Source organism: Macaca thibetana, chromosome 2 (genome assembly GCF_024542745.1).
Source record: "Macaca thibetana thibetana isolate TM-01 chromosome 2, ASM2454274v1, whole genome shotgun sequence".
NCBI classification, from domain to species: Eukaryota; Metazoa; Chordata; class Mammalia; order Primates; family Cercopithecidae; genus Macaca; species Macaca thibetana.
This window is the reverse complement of record NC_065579.1, coordinates 84,804,504-84,823,733: the sequence shown is the minus strand read 5'-3', so window position 1 is coordinate 84,823,733 and position 19,230 is coordinate 84,804,504. Positions and strand designations below refer to the sequence as shown.

The following is a 19,230-nucleotide window of genomic DNA, read 5'->3' as shown; positions in this document are numbered from 1 at the left end:
CGAGGTGCTAAGATGGGGGGGGGGGAATCGTTCTGAGTAAAGCTGCCCATGCCCTTTCCTGCAAGAATTTTCAAATACCCACCGCCCAGGAGCAAAGGACAGAAAACACAGAGAAGCCCCACCTCTACACCTAGAAAGGAAAAGATCCGCCCACCCTTCAACCAACCCGAAGTCGCTTTCTCCGCTCTGTCCACTGCTTGAGCGACTTTCCTTCTCCTCCGCGTCCCCTTTTACGACAGTTTTCCGGCCTAGTTTGCGGCTGCTCCTGCCGTGTTGCGTAGGGCGCCTGTGCTTGAGCGGTTTGTGCTTGAGGTTGGGGGTTGCGTCGCTCTCTGGTAAAGGCGTGCAGGTGTTGGCCGCGCTCTCTGAGCTGGGATGAGCCGTGCTCCCGGTGGAAGCAAGGGAGCGCAGACGGAGCCATGGTGAGTGCGGCCTTCCGGTCTCCTTAGCAACATCCGGCCCAGGCCTCAGCCTCAGCTCCCGGCCTCGGAGGTGTGGAGTTGAAGTTGTGCTCCTTAGTGCGACTCTGGGCGGGAGGTTTCGGTTTTCGGGGCGTCACACTCACCAGGACACAGCCCTGTTGGCTCGCTCCTCTTGGGTCTTTGTGTTTTTACATCGTCTTTCTGCACGGTTCTCCAGCTTCTTGTCCGCACGGGCTCTGGGCGCTAAGGCGTTGCTTGCCTGGAACTCCTGTAAGGTCAGAAGTCTATCATGGACTCGGAGATTAGTGGAAACGTATTTGATTATAGGTGCCCTTGCCCTAACACATCTTCACAGCACTGGCTCCACTTTGCTATATCCTTCTCTTTGGCTTTTGCCGACAGATGTCGTCTCCATGCGGAAATTCCTGAACATATTTGGGCCTCTGTTGTTAGGAAACAACAGGGCAGTGCCAAAGGTATATTCTCCTAGTTTAGCCCACGTTTAGCCTCGAAAATGCGTTATCAGAATTTTACAGGAGCCGTCTGTGAACAGTTTTTCCTTCTGTAGCAGAAATCTTATTTCCACTTTTTTTTTTTTTTTTTTTTTTTTTTTGAGACAGAGTCTTGCTCTGTTGCCCAGGCTGGAGTGCAGTGGCAAGATCTCGACTCACTACAAGCTCCGCCTCCCGGGTTCGCCGTTCTCCTGCCTCAGCCGCCCAAGTAACTGGGACTACAGGCGCCAACCACCACGCCTGGCTAATTTTTTTGTGTGTTTTTAGTGAGACGGGGTTTCACTGTGTTAGCCAGGATGGTCTTGATCTCCCGACTTCGTGATCCGCCCGCCTCGACCTCCCAAAGTGCTGGGATTACAGGCGTGAGCCACCCGCCCGGCCTATTTCCACTACTTTTGATTGAACTTTAATGTAACCTAATTTGTCCGGGGATGAAAGAAGTTTTCAAACGGAGGGAATCATCTTTTTCCCTATTGTAGAGGTAAATAAGCAAGTCGAACTTGCCGTCTTTCCCATAGTAATGAATCCGGTAACTTTAATACATTCGGTATAACAGATGCAGTAGTTTAAGGTTTGCTGGGCAGAATATTTCTGCCTTAAAAGTTGTTTCTCGGCCAGACATGGTGGCTTAGGCCTGTAATCTTACCACTTTGGGAGGCCTAGGTGGGAGGATTGCTTGAGGCCAGGAGTTCAAGACCAGCCTAGGCAACATAGCAAGACTCCGCCTCTTAAAAAAAAAAAAAAAAAGGAAAAAAAATGTTGTTTCTCCTATTAAAATGCAGTTTGTAATGAGTTGGTGATGGGAGAATGGGCAAAATGAGAAAGGGTGGGAATTAGAGAAGTAAATATTTACTCTTCTCCCCCTTACCAGGCCAGTACAGTGGTAGCAGTTGGACTGACCATTGCTGCTGCAGGATTTGCAGGTTTGTTTATGGTTTGGGGGTGGAAGTGAAGTCGGGGAGATTGGAGATTTACTTATTCTATTGCTTTTGGTTTTAGGCCGTTATGTTTTGCAAGCCATGAAGCATATGGAGCCTCAAGTAAAACAAGTTTTTCAAAGCCTACCAAAATCTGTAAGACTTAATGAACACTTTTGCTAATTCTTTGCTGCTTGTATTTGAAACCTAGAGCCACACTTAAGGAAGGGTAAATTTCCAAATATCCATGAAGTTCTAAGTGATTGCTTTGGACCCATTCTCCTGCTTCCCACAAGGAGAGTATAGAAGTTCTGAACTTTGTAATGGTGCTACCCTGAAACATCAGATGTTATATGTGACAGAGTTGGATGGGGTATTGATAATTCTAGTACCCCACTAGACCCAACTTTCTTGTGAAATAATCACTTTTTCACATACCATCACCTTCAGCATCATCTATACATATTCTTGTTTTCCTTTATCTGCTCTGCATGACACACACAGAGGTATATGAGATTCTAAAGTGATCCGATCTTACCATGTGGCCCTGGCACTCCCAAACGTCATACATAGGTAGCACTCTAGTTAATTAGGCTGTAGGGTTTGACTTGATGTTCTGGTCATACCCTATGTGGTCACAGTTAAGAATAGATTTGATTGTGATCATCTGTTGAATATTTATGTTGTGATTAAGTGTAACAGAATAGAGTGATTGTAGGCTTTACTAATATGATTTCTGACATAGCAAGGCCAGAGGAGCTGATAGTGGTATTTTCTGTATATGTATCTTAAAGTCTTGTTTCAAATACCCTTGAACCTCTTGTCTCAAAAGACTTCCAGATCCTGTTCTTGAGCCACTTCTTAATACCTCAGGAGTTGCACTTAAAAGTCCTCTGGAATGTCTTAGTTTTTCTACTGGCTCTGTGAATATTTCCAGACTTCTTTTTTAAAGCGACTTTGTTTATTGTATTAACCTTTCTTTACAAATGGCATTTCTTCTTCCAGGCCTTCAGTGGTGGCTATTATAGAGGTGGGTTTGAACCCAAAATGACAAAACGGGAAGCAGCATTAATACTAGGTGTAAGGTAAAATAATCTCTAATATTTTTAGCATTTTTCTACCACTCTAGAGCAATGAGGAAATATAAGACCTTCTCTCCTTTAATAGGAGAGGGTCATGGGGATTTTGTCCTAGGAAGATTGATATTACCAATTCTAATCAATGAAACTGTACTGTTCCTTCATGTTATTTTTAAGATGTAAACAGTCCTTCAAATCAGAAGGCACACTAGCACTTAAGCACTTTTTCTTTTTTCCTAGAGTGTTTGCTAAAACACAGGCACTTTTTCATTTATTGAGAGATAGACTCCTCAGCAGATTATCACAGTGTTCAGTGTTCTCTGTAACTGACATTTTTTGTGTGTGGTGAAATTCTGCCTTTGGCCAGGCACAGTAACTCATGTCTGTAATCCCAGCACTTTGGGAGGCCAAGGCCGGTGGATTACTTGAGGTCAGGTGTTCAAGACCAGCCTGGCAAACATGGTGAAACCCTGTCTCTACTGAAAATACAAAAATTAACCAGGCGTAGTGGCACACGCCTGTAATCCCAGCTACTTGGAAGTCTGAGGCAGGAGAATCACTTGAACCCGCGAGGCAGAGGTTGCAGTGAGCCAAGATCAAGCCACTGCACTCCAGCCTAGGTGACAGAGTGAGACTGTCTCAAAAGAAAAAAAAAAAAATTCTGCCTTCTTCACTTTCAAATCCTTAAACATGCTTTTCTTATCAATAAAAGGACTGTTGTAATGAGTATTACAAGTTCAACACATTTTTGAGTGCCTTACTTTTCTAAGGAGCAGTTTAGTTCCCCAATTTAGGATACGCATTGGGTGTGTTGAGGTTTCTAAACAGCTTTTCATATCGTTGTGTTAATTTACTAGTTTCACAATGTCTTTAATTGGCCTTTATGTACAATTGTTTGATGTGATACAGAAGTAGGTTGAAGTAAATACCTTTTCTTTTTTTTAATTAGCCCTACTGCCAATAAAGGGAAAATAAGAGATGCTCATCGACGAATTATGCTTTTAAATCATCCTGACAAAGGTAAGTAGTCATTAAATTCTTGTTGTAGATGTTGCTCGTGTGACTAGTTGTTATTAATGGGATTTTATCTCAAATTCCTGGCTATTAGAAGGGAAACACTTAAATCTGTGTGTAAGTCCTGTCTCCTAGGCTGGAGCCATATATTTTTGGTATCTTAAATTCTGAGTGAAAACTTTATTTACAGAGTGAGCAGATGTAAGTGCTACTATTACTATGTTTTGTGGGGTTTTTTGGCCTACATTTATTATAAATTAAGATGTTAAATTTCAGTAAAACTAAAACGTCATTTTTCCTTATCCATTTTAGATACCTTGAAACGGAGATTACCTAGATAGAAACTTAATGGGATTTATTTATTCGTTTCTGATACACTTCTATGCAGCCTTGGCTGTGTTGAAGGAAAGCAAGAATTTCTTTGAATACCAAAAATTAGACCACAGAATTCATGTTCTAGTGTTTGTATCCTTTTACTTATACAGGAGAGGGCTTTCATTAATAAAGAGGGTTTTTCAGTTTAAACAGCGTTATAATTGTTTGATATCTGATTTCACAGTGTCTTTTATGAAATTCAGCTTGTATTATATGGAGGGCTTCTGATTCAGTAGGTCAGCAGTTGGGCCCCATAAATATGCATTTATACTAAGTTTCCTGTTATTTGTTGCTGGTCTAAGACCATACTTTGAGAATCACTCCTCCAGCAGATTTGTAGGAAAGCAGCTGTTGATTGACATTGTGAAGGGACAGTAGATAATAGAAAAACTGGACAGAAAAAGGATATAAAGCAAACTGGTATCTTTCCAGTAAACAGCTCAGAAGCCTTTGAGAATATCATGGTATAACTGATGTTCATTTATGACCTGTAATCATGAATAGGCTAACACCAGTTCAAAGGCATATACATATGTATCCAGTATATGTGATAGAAATCCTATTTCTATCAGTTTAAGCTTTCTAAAAAGGTGTCATTTTTGTAGAAATCTCTCTCACGTAAATTCATTTCTCATTGGTCACATATATTACCATGTATCTGGTCATCCAGTTGCAGTGTCAGGGTTAATTTTTAAAAATTAAAAACACTGTTTCTGCTAAATCTCCCTCAGATAAGCATTGGAGTCCTTGAAACAAGAGTAGCTTTTTACCAAGCAGAAATTGAGAATCCATATTGTAACTGTTCTTTTTTCTTTCTTCCTATAGGAGGATCTCCTTATATAGCAGCCAAAATCAATGAAGCTAAAGATTTACTAGAAGGTCAAGCTAAAAAATGAAGTAAATGTATGATGAATTTTAAGTTCATATTAGTTTATGTATATGAGTACTAAGTTTTTATAATAAAATGCCTCAGAGCTACAATTTTAAAAAATGATTTAGCACAAGCTAAATCTCAAAGCCTTGGTATATTTTTCTTGTTTAAATTTGGGGATTTAAAATCAGATTAGTTTAGAATATTTGCATATTAATTATGGGCAAGCACACACCATCTGAATAGAAATATTGTTCATTACTCATTTAGCAGATGATTTGGGACCTATGTCTACTTTTCAAAGCAAAGTGAAGATGACAGTCCTTGCTCTGAGGGAGCCCCCACTTTAATGGGAGACTGATAAACTGATAATTAGACTATGTGATAAATAGTATGATGGAAATTAGCTCAGGCTGTTTTAAGTAGGGACTCTTACCTTATTCGGTGGAAAGGCTGTTCCAGGTATAGGCAACTGGCCCAGCAACTTGGATACTTGGAACCTTGTATTTAAAAGTGAATTTAACCACAACTTAGACCTAACAAATTGACCTAGGGGTGTGTGTGTATTCTATGTACATACAATTTTTATTTCATGCATTAAAAATAGTATAAATATTTCAGAGTACAGGTCTGATACAACCACAAGTTCATTGCAGCCTCAACCTCCTGGGTTCAAGCAGTCCTCCCGCCTCAGCATCCCAAAGTGCTAGATTACAGGCATGAGAAGTATTTACATTGTATTCAGCTAGCCCCTCAACAGTACTGATCATTTATAAATTATTCCTTCAGTTGGCTATTTCTTGACATAATCAAACTTCTGCAATTGTTATGATAAACACTGTTAGCAAAACTGAAAACAAATGTTCTCAATATCAACATGTTTAATTTGGACTATTTAGAATTTATATACTAATTTAAATGATGTTTAAAGGCAAATTACTTACTGTTCATCTAACATAAAATATATAAGGATCTTAACCAGAGGACCTTTATAAAACATCTGATATAAATTAGTATGTATTTCCCAACAGGAATATTTCTATGTGTAGCTCTAAGATGATAAATTTTACTACCTACCATCTAAACTTCCTTAAATCATCATAAGGTTCTTAATTATTGAAGGATACAAGGACTTTTGAGGTTAAAAAAAATAGTGGAGGTAATATTTATCTGCCTTATAAAGGTGTATCTGCTCTTTGTGTTTTCTATCCTATACCCTTGTTTAAAATCTGATGGAGTCTGTTGTGATTTAGTGTATGATGAAACACTAGCTTCTAAGGCTTTTATGCAAGATAAATTATTTTATTTCCAGGGACAAGGAGACATGAAGGTACAGTTAGTTGGTTCTTGTTTGTGGTAATTCTGTTCTTTAAGGTGGCTGTGAACACTGAATTCGCCTGTAAGGAACAAGTTCCTAAGAGAAATACAGATTCTGTGACCCTTCGGTCACAATATTGTCTGCCAGTCAGTATATAACCTTGATCTACCTGTTTCTGCTTGAAAACATTCTTTAGTATTTCATTAACTTTGAATTAACAGCCAACAGCACTATAACTCATACTTGGCACATCACAGCCTTCTTTGCATTTAAGAACAGTAGGTAGCACGCTTCACTACTACTCTTGGGAACCATCTTAAAACAGCAAAATCACCAACAAAAAGCACAAACATGAAGCTTGGCACTAAATAGACCACAAAAAGGATACTTGTTTATGGTGTGAAAGCTTAAACAAGTAGAGCATTGCCTTGTGCACATAAAGTGGTTTAAACTTTTTGTCACTCTGCAAATACTCACAAATGACCAGAAAAGGATGTTGATTTTGGAGTTACAAATAAATTTTAGTGAGTAGGAAAATTCACAAATAAGGAATTCCACTAATAATGAGGATCAACTGTATTTTGGTTTACTAACCTTTTATTTCAGTCCATTGGACAAATCAAAAAATGTTCCTCTGAACAAGATCTTTATGAAGAAATAGTTAAGACTTAAAAGCACATTTTTCAAAGACAGACAGTGATAATACGCTGACAGGCAATGAAGCATTAACTCTAAAAAGGGAAATTTAACTTAGTAGATATAAATACTTTTGGGTGTTCAGTGCAGACAGCACACCTGTTTTAAGATAGGTGTTAAAACAACGGAAACCACTTAAAAATAATACCAGGGAGCACAGCAGAGCACATTTTTTCTTGCATAGTAATCAGTTTTATTTTCTCAAGGCTTACCTTTTTTAAGTAGAAGAATCCATGTTTCATTGAAGGCTGTTAAGCAAACTGAACATTTAAATGTCATCCATGTGAGGGCTCTAAAGATCATGGTAGGTGATTGATACCAATACGATCCATAAAAAAAACTTTAATCTTTTACTGGTATTTTCTTACAAAATACTTGGTCTGTAACATTTGAATACTTACAATGTACTAGCACTGTGCTAAGTATTCTTCCTGTATCTCTCAGTAGACTGGTTATTATGATGTACATTTTACATGTGAGGAAATGGAAGTTTAGTAAAGTTAAGCACCCAAGGCGACATGCTGAGAATGGCTGATCTTTCTTACATCCCAAGTTCCATTCTCCTAACTTTTGTACTATGGCTTTACAATTCTGATAACCTAAGCATGTTTTCCTTGATGGTACTGAGATGTGAGTCTGGTATTTATCTCCACAGATCCAGTTTGGGGCCTTTGTCTTTATTCATTGGTGCTTCCAGATAAATTTTAAAGAAGGCGGCATGATTAAACACATTTAGGGAATGGGAGGTAGGTTGCAAGTTAAACTTCTGCAGAAGCCAGGTAAATCTGAGCTTTGGGGCTTCAGCTTTCTCTGTAAAAGGGAAGGATACATGACCAACTTGAAATTGTGAGGATTCCTCCACGTTTTATGGCTTGGGAAACAAAAGTCCAGAGCAAGTGGTCGTTTTCTCAGGTCCCACAGCTAGTGAAACTAGAATTAGGTCCTGGCTGTCTTCTCCAATTTGCTATGTTCATATTAGTCCTCATTAGAAGTTTGTGGGGAATTCCTATCTATAGCCTTCATATTAGACCTCAAATTCAGAGATTTCTGTGAGTCACTTAGCCTCTTCCCTTTTGGCTTTACTGGCCATCTGGGTTGACATTATTAGAAATGAGTCCTAAGGTGCTGTATACTGCTTTGTTGGTAAGAAGTGAGCTATAATGGGTTGTCCTGGAAGTTAACTCTTTCTCCAACTTTAGTTTTAAGCAAGTTATCCTGCCCTGCCATCAACTATTTTCCAAATGATGAGTACTTATGGAAACATTTAAATAGAATACCAATGAGAACTGAGAAAAATCAGGGAACTAGCTTATTGCCACACTGAAAGCTGTGTAAATTCAGTATACTGAATATATATGGGCTCCCATAAAGAAAACTTAGTATCAGAAATGTCTAAAAATAAAATTTCACTCAGGCATAATGCTTCATTTTTAAACGGGTTAGTGGTGTTTTAGGTTGGAATGAGAAGTTCTCTTTCAATCATGAGAAATTGTATAAGGTTGACAGTGACCTTAAAAAAAAGTTGTTTTGCAGTTCAGAAGCTTGTAGTAGGTTCACATTCTGAGTGCACATGAGCCTCCAAACAGGTTAAATCTGAGGAAAATTTAGAACATGGATCAACAATGTCAAAGAACAGACTAAGCTAAAAAGGAAAAAAAAAAAAAACCTGTAAATTTTATGTAAACAAAGTAAAAAAAAATTACTATGTAGAATGCTCTCCTAGGTTTTTGGTTATGTAAAGTATCCTGGAATGAGTAACCTTGAGTACCAGTTAACTTGAATGACCTAAGCTCTGGTTTTAGTTTTTGGACTGCTGTACAGTGTGCTGTTTTTCAGCTTAGAGCCAACTACTGCCTTAGTAACAAGATATATATAGGAAGAGCTTCTATCCTGTGTCACCTATTATTCCTGACCCAATAATAGAACAGTCCAATGATATGGGATAATCCGTTGTGGTTAACATTTGCTGCCACCTTACTGCAGTTTCAGTTAATGAAATTTCAAATATATGTTTACATTTTTTTTCACAACCTGAAGACAGCCAAGTTAGCTGAAAAAGGAAGTCTAAAGAGGTTGAAATTTAAGCAACCAGGCAACAATTAAGTAAAAATTGTTTATCTAGAAAAACTATTGGAAAATATTTTTAATGAAAATATTCTCTAAAACTAATAAATTAGTACGTACATTTTACAGTTAATCCAATTAAGAGGGTACAAAGAGGTAAAAACTTTCCAAAAATAAAAAGAACATACCAATCACTGAAATACAAAGAAATTCAAGAAGCTAATAAGTAGCATACTTAATAGTGGGGCTGTAAGACTTGTGAAAAATTACTTTGTCCTTGTTTGGAATATCTTATAGATTGCATTCAGCATAGTTGAAAATGTCTGGGATGGATACATATGTAAAACAAACACCACTTAAGTTTGGCATACTCCTTATGAGAATACTTGGGCATTCGGTTAGGTGTTGCCCAGGGTCTGACATGTGACTAGACTCAAATTACCATTGGAAGGGCCTTAAAGATACCAACTCATCCAGCCCTCTCTGGTTGCATAAAACTGAAACCATAGAGAAAAAGTTTATAGAGCTAAAATAGTGGCTTCTAATTCTGTACTGTCACCTAAAGCATCTCTTTGAATTATCAAAAGAAGAAACAAGCAAATGGACTGGGAAATCATCTTACAAAACTAGAGTATAGTTTTTCCAGGGGAATTGTGTACCTTACCTCAGTACTGGAAGTACTAGTACAGAAGATACAGATGAATCTGAAGTGATATACTGATAAACTTTTTTAAAATTTGTAATTAAAGAAATTGTTAATAGTTGATCATTTTTGACCCTTACAAAAGTGGTGATTTCCTACTGTTCAATGTAATGGGCTTAAGTCAGTTTTAAGTTAACACCACTTGCTAACAGTCTGACTTTAAGCAGATTGCAGTTCCTGCTTTATTGCAAAAGCTCCTGAAATAAAACCCCAAATACTAGCAAAGATCAACATGGGTTATAAGCAACTGTAGTCCATTCAAGTACACGTTCTAATAAAGAACTGAAATTTTAAAAAAAAGGGGGGGGCTAGCAAATTCACTATAGCAAACACATATTCTTATGAAAAAGCATAAGGGATCCAAATCGTGTAGCAAAGACAGGAAGACTGAGACAATAACAGACATCCTTTTTGTTGGGATTTTTTTCCAAAACAGTAGATTCAGTTCAAATCCAAGTTCCTTGAAACCTTACAGAAGAAAATCCGGGTGTAATTTTCCTTTACTGCCATTCTTAATCACCAACCAATCATCTGTCCCTGGACACAGCCTGTTTTCCATTTTTATCTGTCCTTAGGCAACAGCCTATGAGAACACTAGTTGGTTTGAACCTCAAAAGCATAAATCTGTTTGCAGAGGATACAAATGGTGCTATTTCCCAATCCAAGATTTAGTTAACATACCAACTTTTATAAGACCCTCCTTAGGTTACAAAACACTAGACACAGCTAACAGCAGCTACAAAAATACGTGACTTAACACAACAGCAATGGAACCCAGCAGCATCTGAGGTAAGTTTCTATGAACTCACCAGTTTGATGTGCTGCTTCTAATTCCACATTAAAATACATGATTATTTCAAAACAAAGATTTGTGCATTCCTATACTTTTGCCAATTATGTCTGACGTGTTACCAGAGACACCATTTTGCAGAAGTTTTAGCCCCCTTTAAGGCTTAACAAAGATCATGATGCCTAAACTAGGAATCGTAGGCCTCCCAAAGCTTCAGGAAAAGCAGGTCATTTTTGCTACCATATAATCACAGCTGTTACTTCGTGATTCCGTTCAGGTATCATATGAATTCATATATATATATGCTGAAACATTGTTGGAACTGCACAAGACCTTCCAGAATACCTTTTTTCCTTCTCTTTAAAGAGGGTCTCAATGGCGCAGAACTGAGCTCAAATGATGCTCCCACCTCAGGCTCCTGAAGAGCTAGAACCAAAGGCATGAGCTACCGCGCCTGGCTCCAGAATGTATCTTTTGCTTAAGTGTCTGTTTAGTGTATACTGGCAAGTTCTTCCCATAGCAACATCTCATCTAACTAGGATAGCAGCCAAAAAGACGGACCCCTCTCAAATACATTTAGAAGACTACCTGAATTAATGGCTACCATTTGGGGAGTGGGCTCTCTTTAAAAAAACAAATGCATATTTATCACAATTCTGCAGTACCTATATTTTTTAAAGGACAAGACACTGGGTTTAGTCATTTGTAAAATAATGAACTTAGTGTGGTTATTGCTAGTATGAAGAACTGGTTCAGCTCTACTCTTAAGATTTTGTTTCTTCCATTCCCATTGAAACAATCTTTATGGAAAATGGATTTTAGTGTATCTGACTATTCTACATGGGAGAGAATGAAAAATCATTTTTTTTATTTACCAATTTGCCAATTTGGCATTTTCCTCTAATACCTTATAATTTTTAACCCAATTATGTAAGAGAACTGAGACTATTTAAACTGTTTCTAACTTTGATCGATTTAAAAAAAGACATTTGTGGGTAACTTTTTTTTAAATCACAACATGAAATTACTTGATACCTTTTATATATAAAGGACAAGAGTTGCACTACTCACACCTTAAAATTCTGTTACCAAGAACCAATCAGAAGGCTTCAGGAAAAAGCACTTAATACCAGTGCACTTTAATCTTAATTATAATTAATTTGAGGGCTAGGGTTATATATACTGACCTGGCAAATTTTACATTTTAAACTGTATCCTGAATTATCCTTCAGATCATATAAAATCACATTTTTATGCACATAAAAAATTAAACTATGCACACAAAAAACACTTTTCGTATGCCAAATGATGCAAAGGGCTGTCATTCTTCGTTCAGTGGTCTATATAATATTGTGGAACAAAGCCTTCTAACAATTGACCTCAAAATTAGCTGTACTAATTGTTGTACCACTGTTAAACTTCATGTCTTTATCTTCATAAAAATTAAGCTCTGGCTAAAACATATAAAGTTTAATAACTGATTTTTAGTCACTGGTATGAGAGCCTTCAAAATAAGTTGAGAATCAAGAAGCAAAACATTGGCCTATTATTTAAAAGTTGCTTGTCATACCTTCTATCCCCCATTGTCTTCCAAAGTTGCCTTTGATTAGAATTTTGTTAGGTTTTTTTTCCTAATTATCACATGTATTATTAATTACCTATGCATCTAACAGCCTAAACTTGTGTTAAGATTTCAGAGGATTCATTACAAAATGATTAAATGCCAGCTGACATTTTAATGCTATTTACCAGCAAGTATAACTGCTTTTTAAAAAGCAAAGTATACTATCCTAAGCCTATAAATAGCTCCAACTACTTTGCAACAATTGGTGTAAAAAGTAGAAAGTTAAAAAAATTCAGCAAATGGAAGATCAAAGTTTATTTACTACCTGCATACAAAAACATATTGCACATCAAACAACCGAAATAAAAAAAAAAAAAAGGAAAAAAAAAGATACTCTACTGAAGACTAACATGTAGTTTATACAGAATAAACCTTCTGGAAATTGATCTTTTCAGTAGTTCAGGTTATGTCTGAATGGACATGACTAATTCAGCTTAGTGTTTTAACTAAAGCTATGTTTGATTTTTAAATACTGTACACTTTAATAAATAAACCAAACAAAGCCTCAAGGTAGAACAGTCACTGCCAAGTATCGCCCAGTGTCCCTGCAGATGAGTTTAACAAATGTATTCCAGTGGTCTGCAGATTTTCCTCTACATACAGCATTTAAAAAACACATTAAAACAGACCAGTTTCCAGACTAAACTAATGAAGAAATTACAATTCAGTGCAAAATATTTTAGACTGCATTTCATTCTAGTTTTCCTCAGGTGAAGAAGTGGTTGCATATTAAAAATGTAACAAAAGCAGCTAATGCTTTCATAAAGAATATTACGTTAGGGATCCCACCCCACCCACCACCCCCCATCTCTGCCATATTTTGAAAACAAAATAACATTTCCTATAGCCAGCAACTTTTTTTTAATGTTACATATACTATTCTCAAGGCACATCTGATGATATATTTTATAACACAGTAGGTGTCAAAGTATGTTTAACATATGATTTCTTCAGGATCCCTCCCCTTTTTGAATTCCAAATGGAGGAACTGAAAGTGCGATGTAAAGACTGGCGATCCATATTCTATCTTTGGCAAGCTTGTACAAGCACTATTGTAAATGTAATGTAAAAGAACTGTAAACTAGGAACTTCTTCAGTTTATGAAACACCATTCAGGACTGCTGCTTCTTGAGTGTTTTCTTCTTTTAAGGTATTAATCTTTTCTTCTCCTGGAGTACGCTGTAGCTTAGAAATGTCATCGCCAGAAGCACTAGTTGGGCCGTTTATTGCCTTTTCTGAAGGACCATGCTCTTCAATCACATCTTTTGCCTGCCAAAGGGAGACAACTTTTTCAACTTCTTTATAAATGAAATCTATAGCTGAGGAGGAAAACAGCTACATAAACATTAATTAGCTAATGAAAATTTTCAGTTTCATATGCCACAATGGATCAAAGTATTAAAACGTCTCTAAAATTCAAAACAAATACCAAAGTATTCCACTCTATGGGTCTTTCCAACTTTGTATCTCTAGTACCTAGCAGTGCCCAAACCACACAAAACATCTGAACTAACGAAAACTGTACCTAATTTTAAAACACTGGAAAGCTCACCATGAAAATGACATAAACAGTTAATATTAAACATTTAAATAATCACCTACTTTACTCACCTTTTGAAAAATCACATTTACATATCAAATACCGTAAAGCATTTAAAAGAACTAAAATTTAAAAGGTCTATATCCATCAATGAGAAGAGGTATATAGCCTATTGCTCCTGAATTAGGCAACAGTCTCTATGCCCAATATCTTTGGGCAGATTGAATTTTATAAATGCTATTTGGAGCTCTAACTAAAAAGCATTTCAGGCTCAAGCATGCATATCTTCAGTTATCTGGGGCCAAGAACATATTCAAGAGTCTAAGTAAAATAGTATTGTCTATTTGTGGAAACAAGTGATCACACAGTAAAAGTAGTAAAAAAATAAAGCTAAACCATACCAAAAATTAAAAAAACAACAAAAACCTACAGGTTAAATTCTCCTTACCATTTCTTTCTTGTTTTTAGCCAAAGTTTCCCTTGGGAGGTTTCTTTGTCTGCTCTGAGACTCAGCTCTAGAAATATAATCTGCAACTGTGACTGTTAAAGATGAGAAAAAAATTACAGGTGTTGAAAAAATATTTCTAAAGTTTATTTATGGATAAAGGGTAATTTCACTATTAAACTAGTGGTGGGTCACCCAGTGTCAAAATTTTCTTAAGCTGGGTATCACCTCCAACCAAAAACAAAGCTTTAAAAATCTGCCTGGGTTTTTGGTGCTGAAGAAAATTTCAAGCTTGAGATTGAGGAAATCTAGATTAAATTCCTCTTTGCCAAGAATCCAGCTATTTGCTTCTGGTTGACCCTAAGGTTGTGGAACAAAGTTGGTAGAGAAACCCACAACCAGTAAAAGGAAATACAAACGCAGTGTTCTAAGCCCAGTGTTTGCAATTGTCAGTGGGGGTAAATGGGGCAAATTTGATCCAAATCATAGTATAATATACTTAAATTTGAAAATTTCATCAGATACAAAAATATTTACTCAATTTTTTTTTTTTTTTAAAGCACAATTAAGATATCCAAGTGTGGTTTATCCTATGGCTTTGTTTCAACGTTTCACACTAGAAACTATTCTGAGTGATTAAAATAAGAAACTACAAGCAAACTAAAGATGACAGACCACCACCCTAAAAATGTGGACATTGATCAGACTGGGAAAAGGTCCAGAGTGTATTCAGTGACACCCCTCCCACGCCCCCTTTGTCAGTCTTGGTAGGGACTATCTTAAATGTGTATTTGCAAAGTAGCAGCAGTAGTGAATTAGGAAAAAGACTAAACGAAACTAACACCCTACCGTCAACCCAACTTCAACAAATTACCTATGTTCTACAGTATGTGGACTGACTCACTTTATACATCAACACTCAAGAACTGAAACTTAGGGCCGGGCATGGTGGCTCACAAATGTAAACCCAGCACTTTGGGAGGCAAAGTGGGCGGGTCACCTGAGGTCAGGAGTTCAACCAACATGGTGAAAACCCATCTACTAAAAATGAAAAATTAGCCAGGCGTGGTGGCACAGCCTGTAATTCCAGCTACCTAGGAGGCTGAGGCAAGAGCATTGCTTGAACCTGGGAGGTGGAGGGTGCAATGAGCTGAGATTGTGCCACTGCACTCCAGCCTGGGAAACAAGAGTGAAACTCTGTTTCAAAAAAAAAAAGAATTGAAACTTAGAATTCACTGATTTTAAGAAATATCAAAAGAACCACCCTTTTTTCTTTCAAGTAATTATTTTCTATCACAAACTGTTTTAGAAAATCCCTGATATGTAAAAGCACAATATATATTTTAAATTATGGGAGCAAGTTAATTATGTGAAGAATGAAAACTCCGGTAAATTTTAAATTATTTATTTAAAGTCACTAGGTATGGGGAGAATTGGTCCATAAAGTATAAATTCTATGAAAACAACTAAATCATTCAGGTATGATAAAAAGCTGGATAGTATTTACAATTCATGTTTCTTAATTATGAATTAACATGCTAACACTGTCATAAGATCCAAGAACTTCCTAGAACTATCGTGTATATCTTTTAAAACTACAAGGGAACAACCTATTTAAGAACTTACATGTATCATTTACTAGAAAACCACTAAAGATGTTTCAAATCTGAAACTACCTCTTTCCTTCCAAACTGTAAGAAACTCAGTACGCTCATCTTGAGGCTTTTTTAAATTAAATTCATTGCTAATATATTTATAACTACATTAAAAAGTTTACAATATTGGGAAAAGGGCTATTGTAATAATCCACTTTATTATGTCTATATACATGGCAGCAAACCTATTACAAGAACAATTCTAGCCAGTGTGGGGAACAGCATAGCGAATGCACTGTTTCCAAGTTCGGCCCTCAGTGACACCTAAACATCTAACTGGAAACCCTGCTGCTAAATTAAGTTGGTGCAAAAGTAATTGTGGTTTTCACCATTTTGGGATGGGTGCAAAAACTACACCAACCTAACACATGTTGAAACAATTCCTAGAACCTTTCATCCACTGTGTACAGAGATAGAATAATATATTTTGATACAGTTTTCAACTAAATCAGCAAGCACTTAGCTGGGGTATCCCCTACCTAAATAAAAGGAAGCCAAAAGAAACCTCTGTTAATTCAAATAAAAACCTGTTCATAGCCAGTCCTTATAATACAAAGCCCCTTAAAAATCCAATACAGATTAATAAATAACAATATCTAGAAAAAATATAGGCAATTTGTGTAATGACATGGACTCTAGAATTTCCTCTAAGGGATCCAAGTTAATCAACTGGACACCAGTGTGTATTGTCACATTCTAAGAATGGTAAAGAATATTCACTGCTTAATTTACACGAAGAGCAGCAAGAAATTTTGAGCAGATGAGATCAAATTAAATGAGCGTTTTTTTTGTTTTTTTGTTTTTTTTGAGACGGAGTCTCGCTCTGTCGCCCAGGATAGAGTGCAGTGGCCGGATCTCAGCTCACTGCAAGCTCCGCCTCCCGGGTTCACTCCATTCTCCTGCCTCAGCCTCCCGAGTAGCTGGGACTACAGGTGCCCGCCACCTCGCCCGGCTAGTTTTTTTGTATTTTTTAGTAGAGACGGGGTTTCACCGTGTTAGCCAGGATGGTCTCGATCTCCTGACCTCGTGATCCGCCTGTCTCGGCCTCCCAAAGTGCTGGGATTACAGGCTTGAGCCACCGCGCCCGGCCTAAATGAGCGTTTTAAAGAGAATGTTGATGTTAACTTTAGATGGAGGCTGCCTCCTAGAACTGCTACCAGGATCAAGGGTAACAATTTTGTGCTTGTTTCACCCACCCTATCTTTTGGGAGAAGGGGCAAGCTAGGAAATGCAAGAAGTTTTAAAAGAGGGAAGTAGTAATCCCAAAGAAGTAGTAAAAAAGGAACAGATGCAGTATGGAACAGAAATCATTGTCAAACTGTTGAAGCCTCCAAACTACTCAAGTTGCAATTAATACCATACAGAAATTTTTGCCTCTTCTCCAACAAACCCCACTGTTACTCCGTTTATGCCTGCTGACTTGGTAATAAACCAGCATGTATCTAGTTAATAAATGCTGTAATATATTGTTACATTCATACTGAGAGCCTGAATTTTGTTTACAGTAGGGCCAGAAATTGTATCACTGCTGTACCACCTTCAAAAAATGAAAAAATGTCTTCATCTAAAACACTTCTTTTTTTTTGAGACAGGGTCACACTCTGTCACCCAGGCTAGAGTGCAGTGGCACGATCACCCTTCACTGCGGCCTCGACCTCCCAGGCTAAAGTGATTCTCCCGCCTCAGCCTCCAGAGTAGCTGGGACTACAGGTGCACACTAGCACATCCAGCTAATTTTTGTATTTTCTCTAGACAGGATCCCACTGCCCAAGCTGGTCTCAAACTCTTGGGCTCGAGCAATCCTGCCACTTGGCCTCCCAAAGTGCTGGGATTACAGGTATGAGCCACTGCGCTCAGCCCTAAAATATATTTCCAACATTAAAGGAGGGGAGGAAAGGAGGAGAAGGAAAACAAATTATTTTCTGGACACTTCCAATTTTTTGACAATATTTAATTGCTCTAAAATTTTGCAACTATCTTTAAAACATGAACTTTTAGGGATGGAAACTAATTCTCTTAATCAGTTTTCCCAAATGTCTCTACAACCACTAAATTTAAAATAGTAAAGATGCCAGAATTTACATTCTTTATTTGGGGAAAACACATAAAAGAACTGGTTTTGGAAAGAATGCAAAAATTGGTTAGTTTGAAAGGGGTTTATTTCTGGTGCACACAATTGCTTCATTGTGAATATACATGTGATTCTCTGTACATAGGAAATGGAATTATGTTCAAAATAATAGACACAGCAAACAACTTTCTTTGAAGTTACTAAGAATTAATGACTACATAAAATAAACATTCTAAAAGTAAGTACTATTAATTTGAATAGTTAGTGGGTGTAAGGGAAAAGGCATCACACTACAATAAACAAACAAAAACATAACATGCATTCCTCGTATTAGGTTAAAGACACCTTCAAATATTTTTCTCTTTTATACTTTTTTTAAATTGTGGGTATTACAACTCCCACAAAAATGAGGTGCTAAATTCAGATACAGTAAGCAGGCACCATGCAAAAGCTGCCCAGTTTTGCCAATCAACCTCAATTACAATCTACAACATAGTCCCTGGGATGGCAGGCCCCATCTCAAGTGTGAAGAAACCGGCAAGTGAACAAAATGGTCTTCTCAACAGTATTTCCATGTAAACAATTAGGACACAACATTAGTTCAATTAGACAAGTTACTAACACACTGTGAAGGAAGAATGCATTTTCTTAATAGCAGTAGTCTTATTAGTTGAATAAACAATTTATGCAATGCAAATTTTGAATGTATATGCACACATGTGTACATGTAAGTATAATATATTTAGAAAGCAGACATATGACATTTTTTTCATGCTTGTAACCTGATGTTGTCAACAGGTCCACTCAAGTTACCTGGCTGTCTATCTTCTGCCTGACCCCTGAAGCGACGCCTGCGGCTACGATTGCGTCGCTGGGGTTTTTTTTCACTATCATCTGTAATTGCAAAGTTTACCATGAACTATTCTGACAAAAACAAACAAACAAACAAAAAAAAAACCTTTCCTTCAAAGATTTAAAGGGTAAAAATAAACTTTTAATTAAACACCAAAAATAAAACAACAAATGTTTACTGACAGGAAATACATTTTGTAGCTTTCAGCATTCCAAATGGATTAAAAATGGAATTATCATCTGGAAATTCAGAGGGTTTTAACTCACAGTAAAACTCTCAGA

At 37.1% G+C, this 19,230-nt stretch overlaps 2 protein-coding genes across 8 annotated transcripts in view; one reads left to right on the top strand and one right to left on the bottom strand.

Annotated features, from left to right (window-relative positions):
* Nucleotides 1-250: 250 nt before the first annotated feature.
* On the top strand, nucleotides 251-18,913 carry DNAJC19 (DnaJ heat shock protein family (Hsp40) member C19). Of its 2 annotated transcripts, XM_050780151.1 has the most exons (7): nucleotides 251-422; nucleotides 1,806-1,857; nucleotides 1,934-2,007; nucleotides 2,857-2,936; nucleotides 3,880-3,950; nucleotides 5,145-5,222; nucleotides 18,895-18,913. In XM_050780151.1, exons 1-6 carry the CDS (start codon nucleotides 420-422, stop codon nucleotides 5,213-5,215), a joined length of 351 nt encoding a protein of 116 aa, XP_050636108.1. In that variant the 5' UTR covers nucleotides 251-419; the 3' UTR covers nucleotides 5,216-5,222; nucleotides 18,895-18,913. The 2 variants fall into 2 exon arrangements, with proteins under 2 accessions (XP_050636108.1, XP_050636107.1); XM_050780150.1 differs by lacking the exon at nucleotides 18,895-18,913 and having other exon boundaries at nucleotides 5,145-5,310.
* Nucleotides 13,230-19,230, bottom strand: part of FXR1 (FMR1 autosomal homolog 1) — a 66,938-nt gene continuing 60,937 nt past the window's right edge. For 2 of the 6 annotated variants that reach the window (XM_050780110.1, XM_050780113.1), the window contains 3 exons: nucleotides 18,910-18,990; nucleotides 14,374-14,465; nucleotides 13,230-13,654 (listed from right to left, as the gene is read on the bottom strand). In XM_050780110.1, coding sequence (XP_050636067.1) covers nucleotides 13,484-13,654; nucleotides 14,374-14,465; nucleotides 18,910-18,990 — 344 coding nt within the window. In that variant the 3' untranslated portion in view covers nucleotides 13,230-13,483. The remainder of the gene's footprint in view (nucleotides 13,655-14,373; nucleotides 14,466-18,909; nucleotides 18,991-19,230) is intronic. The other 4 variants (XM_050780111.1, XM_050780114.1, XM_050780115.1 and 1 more) reach the window with 2 other exon arrangements.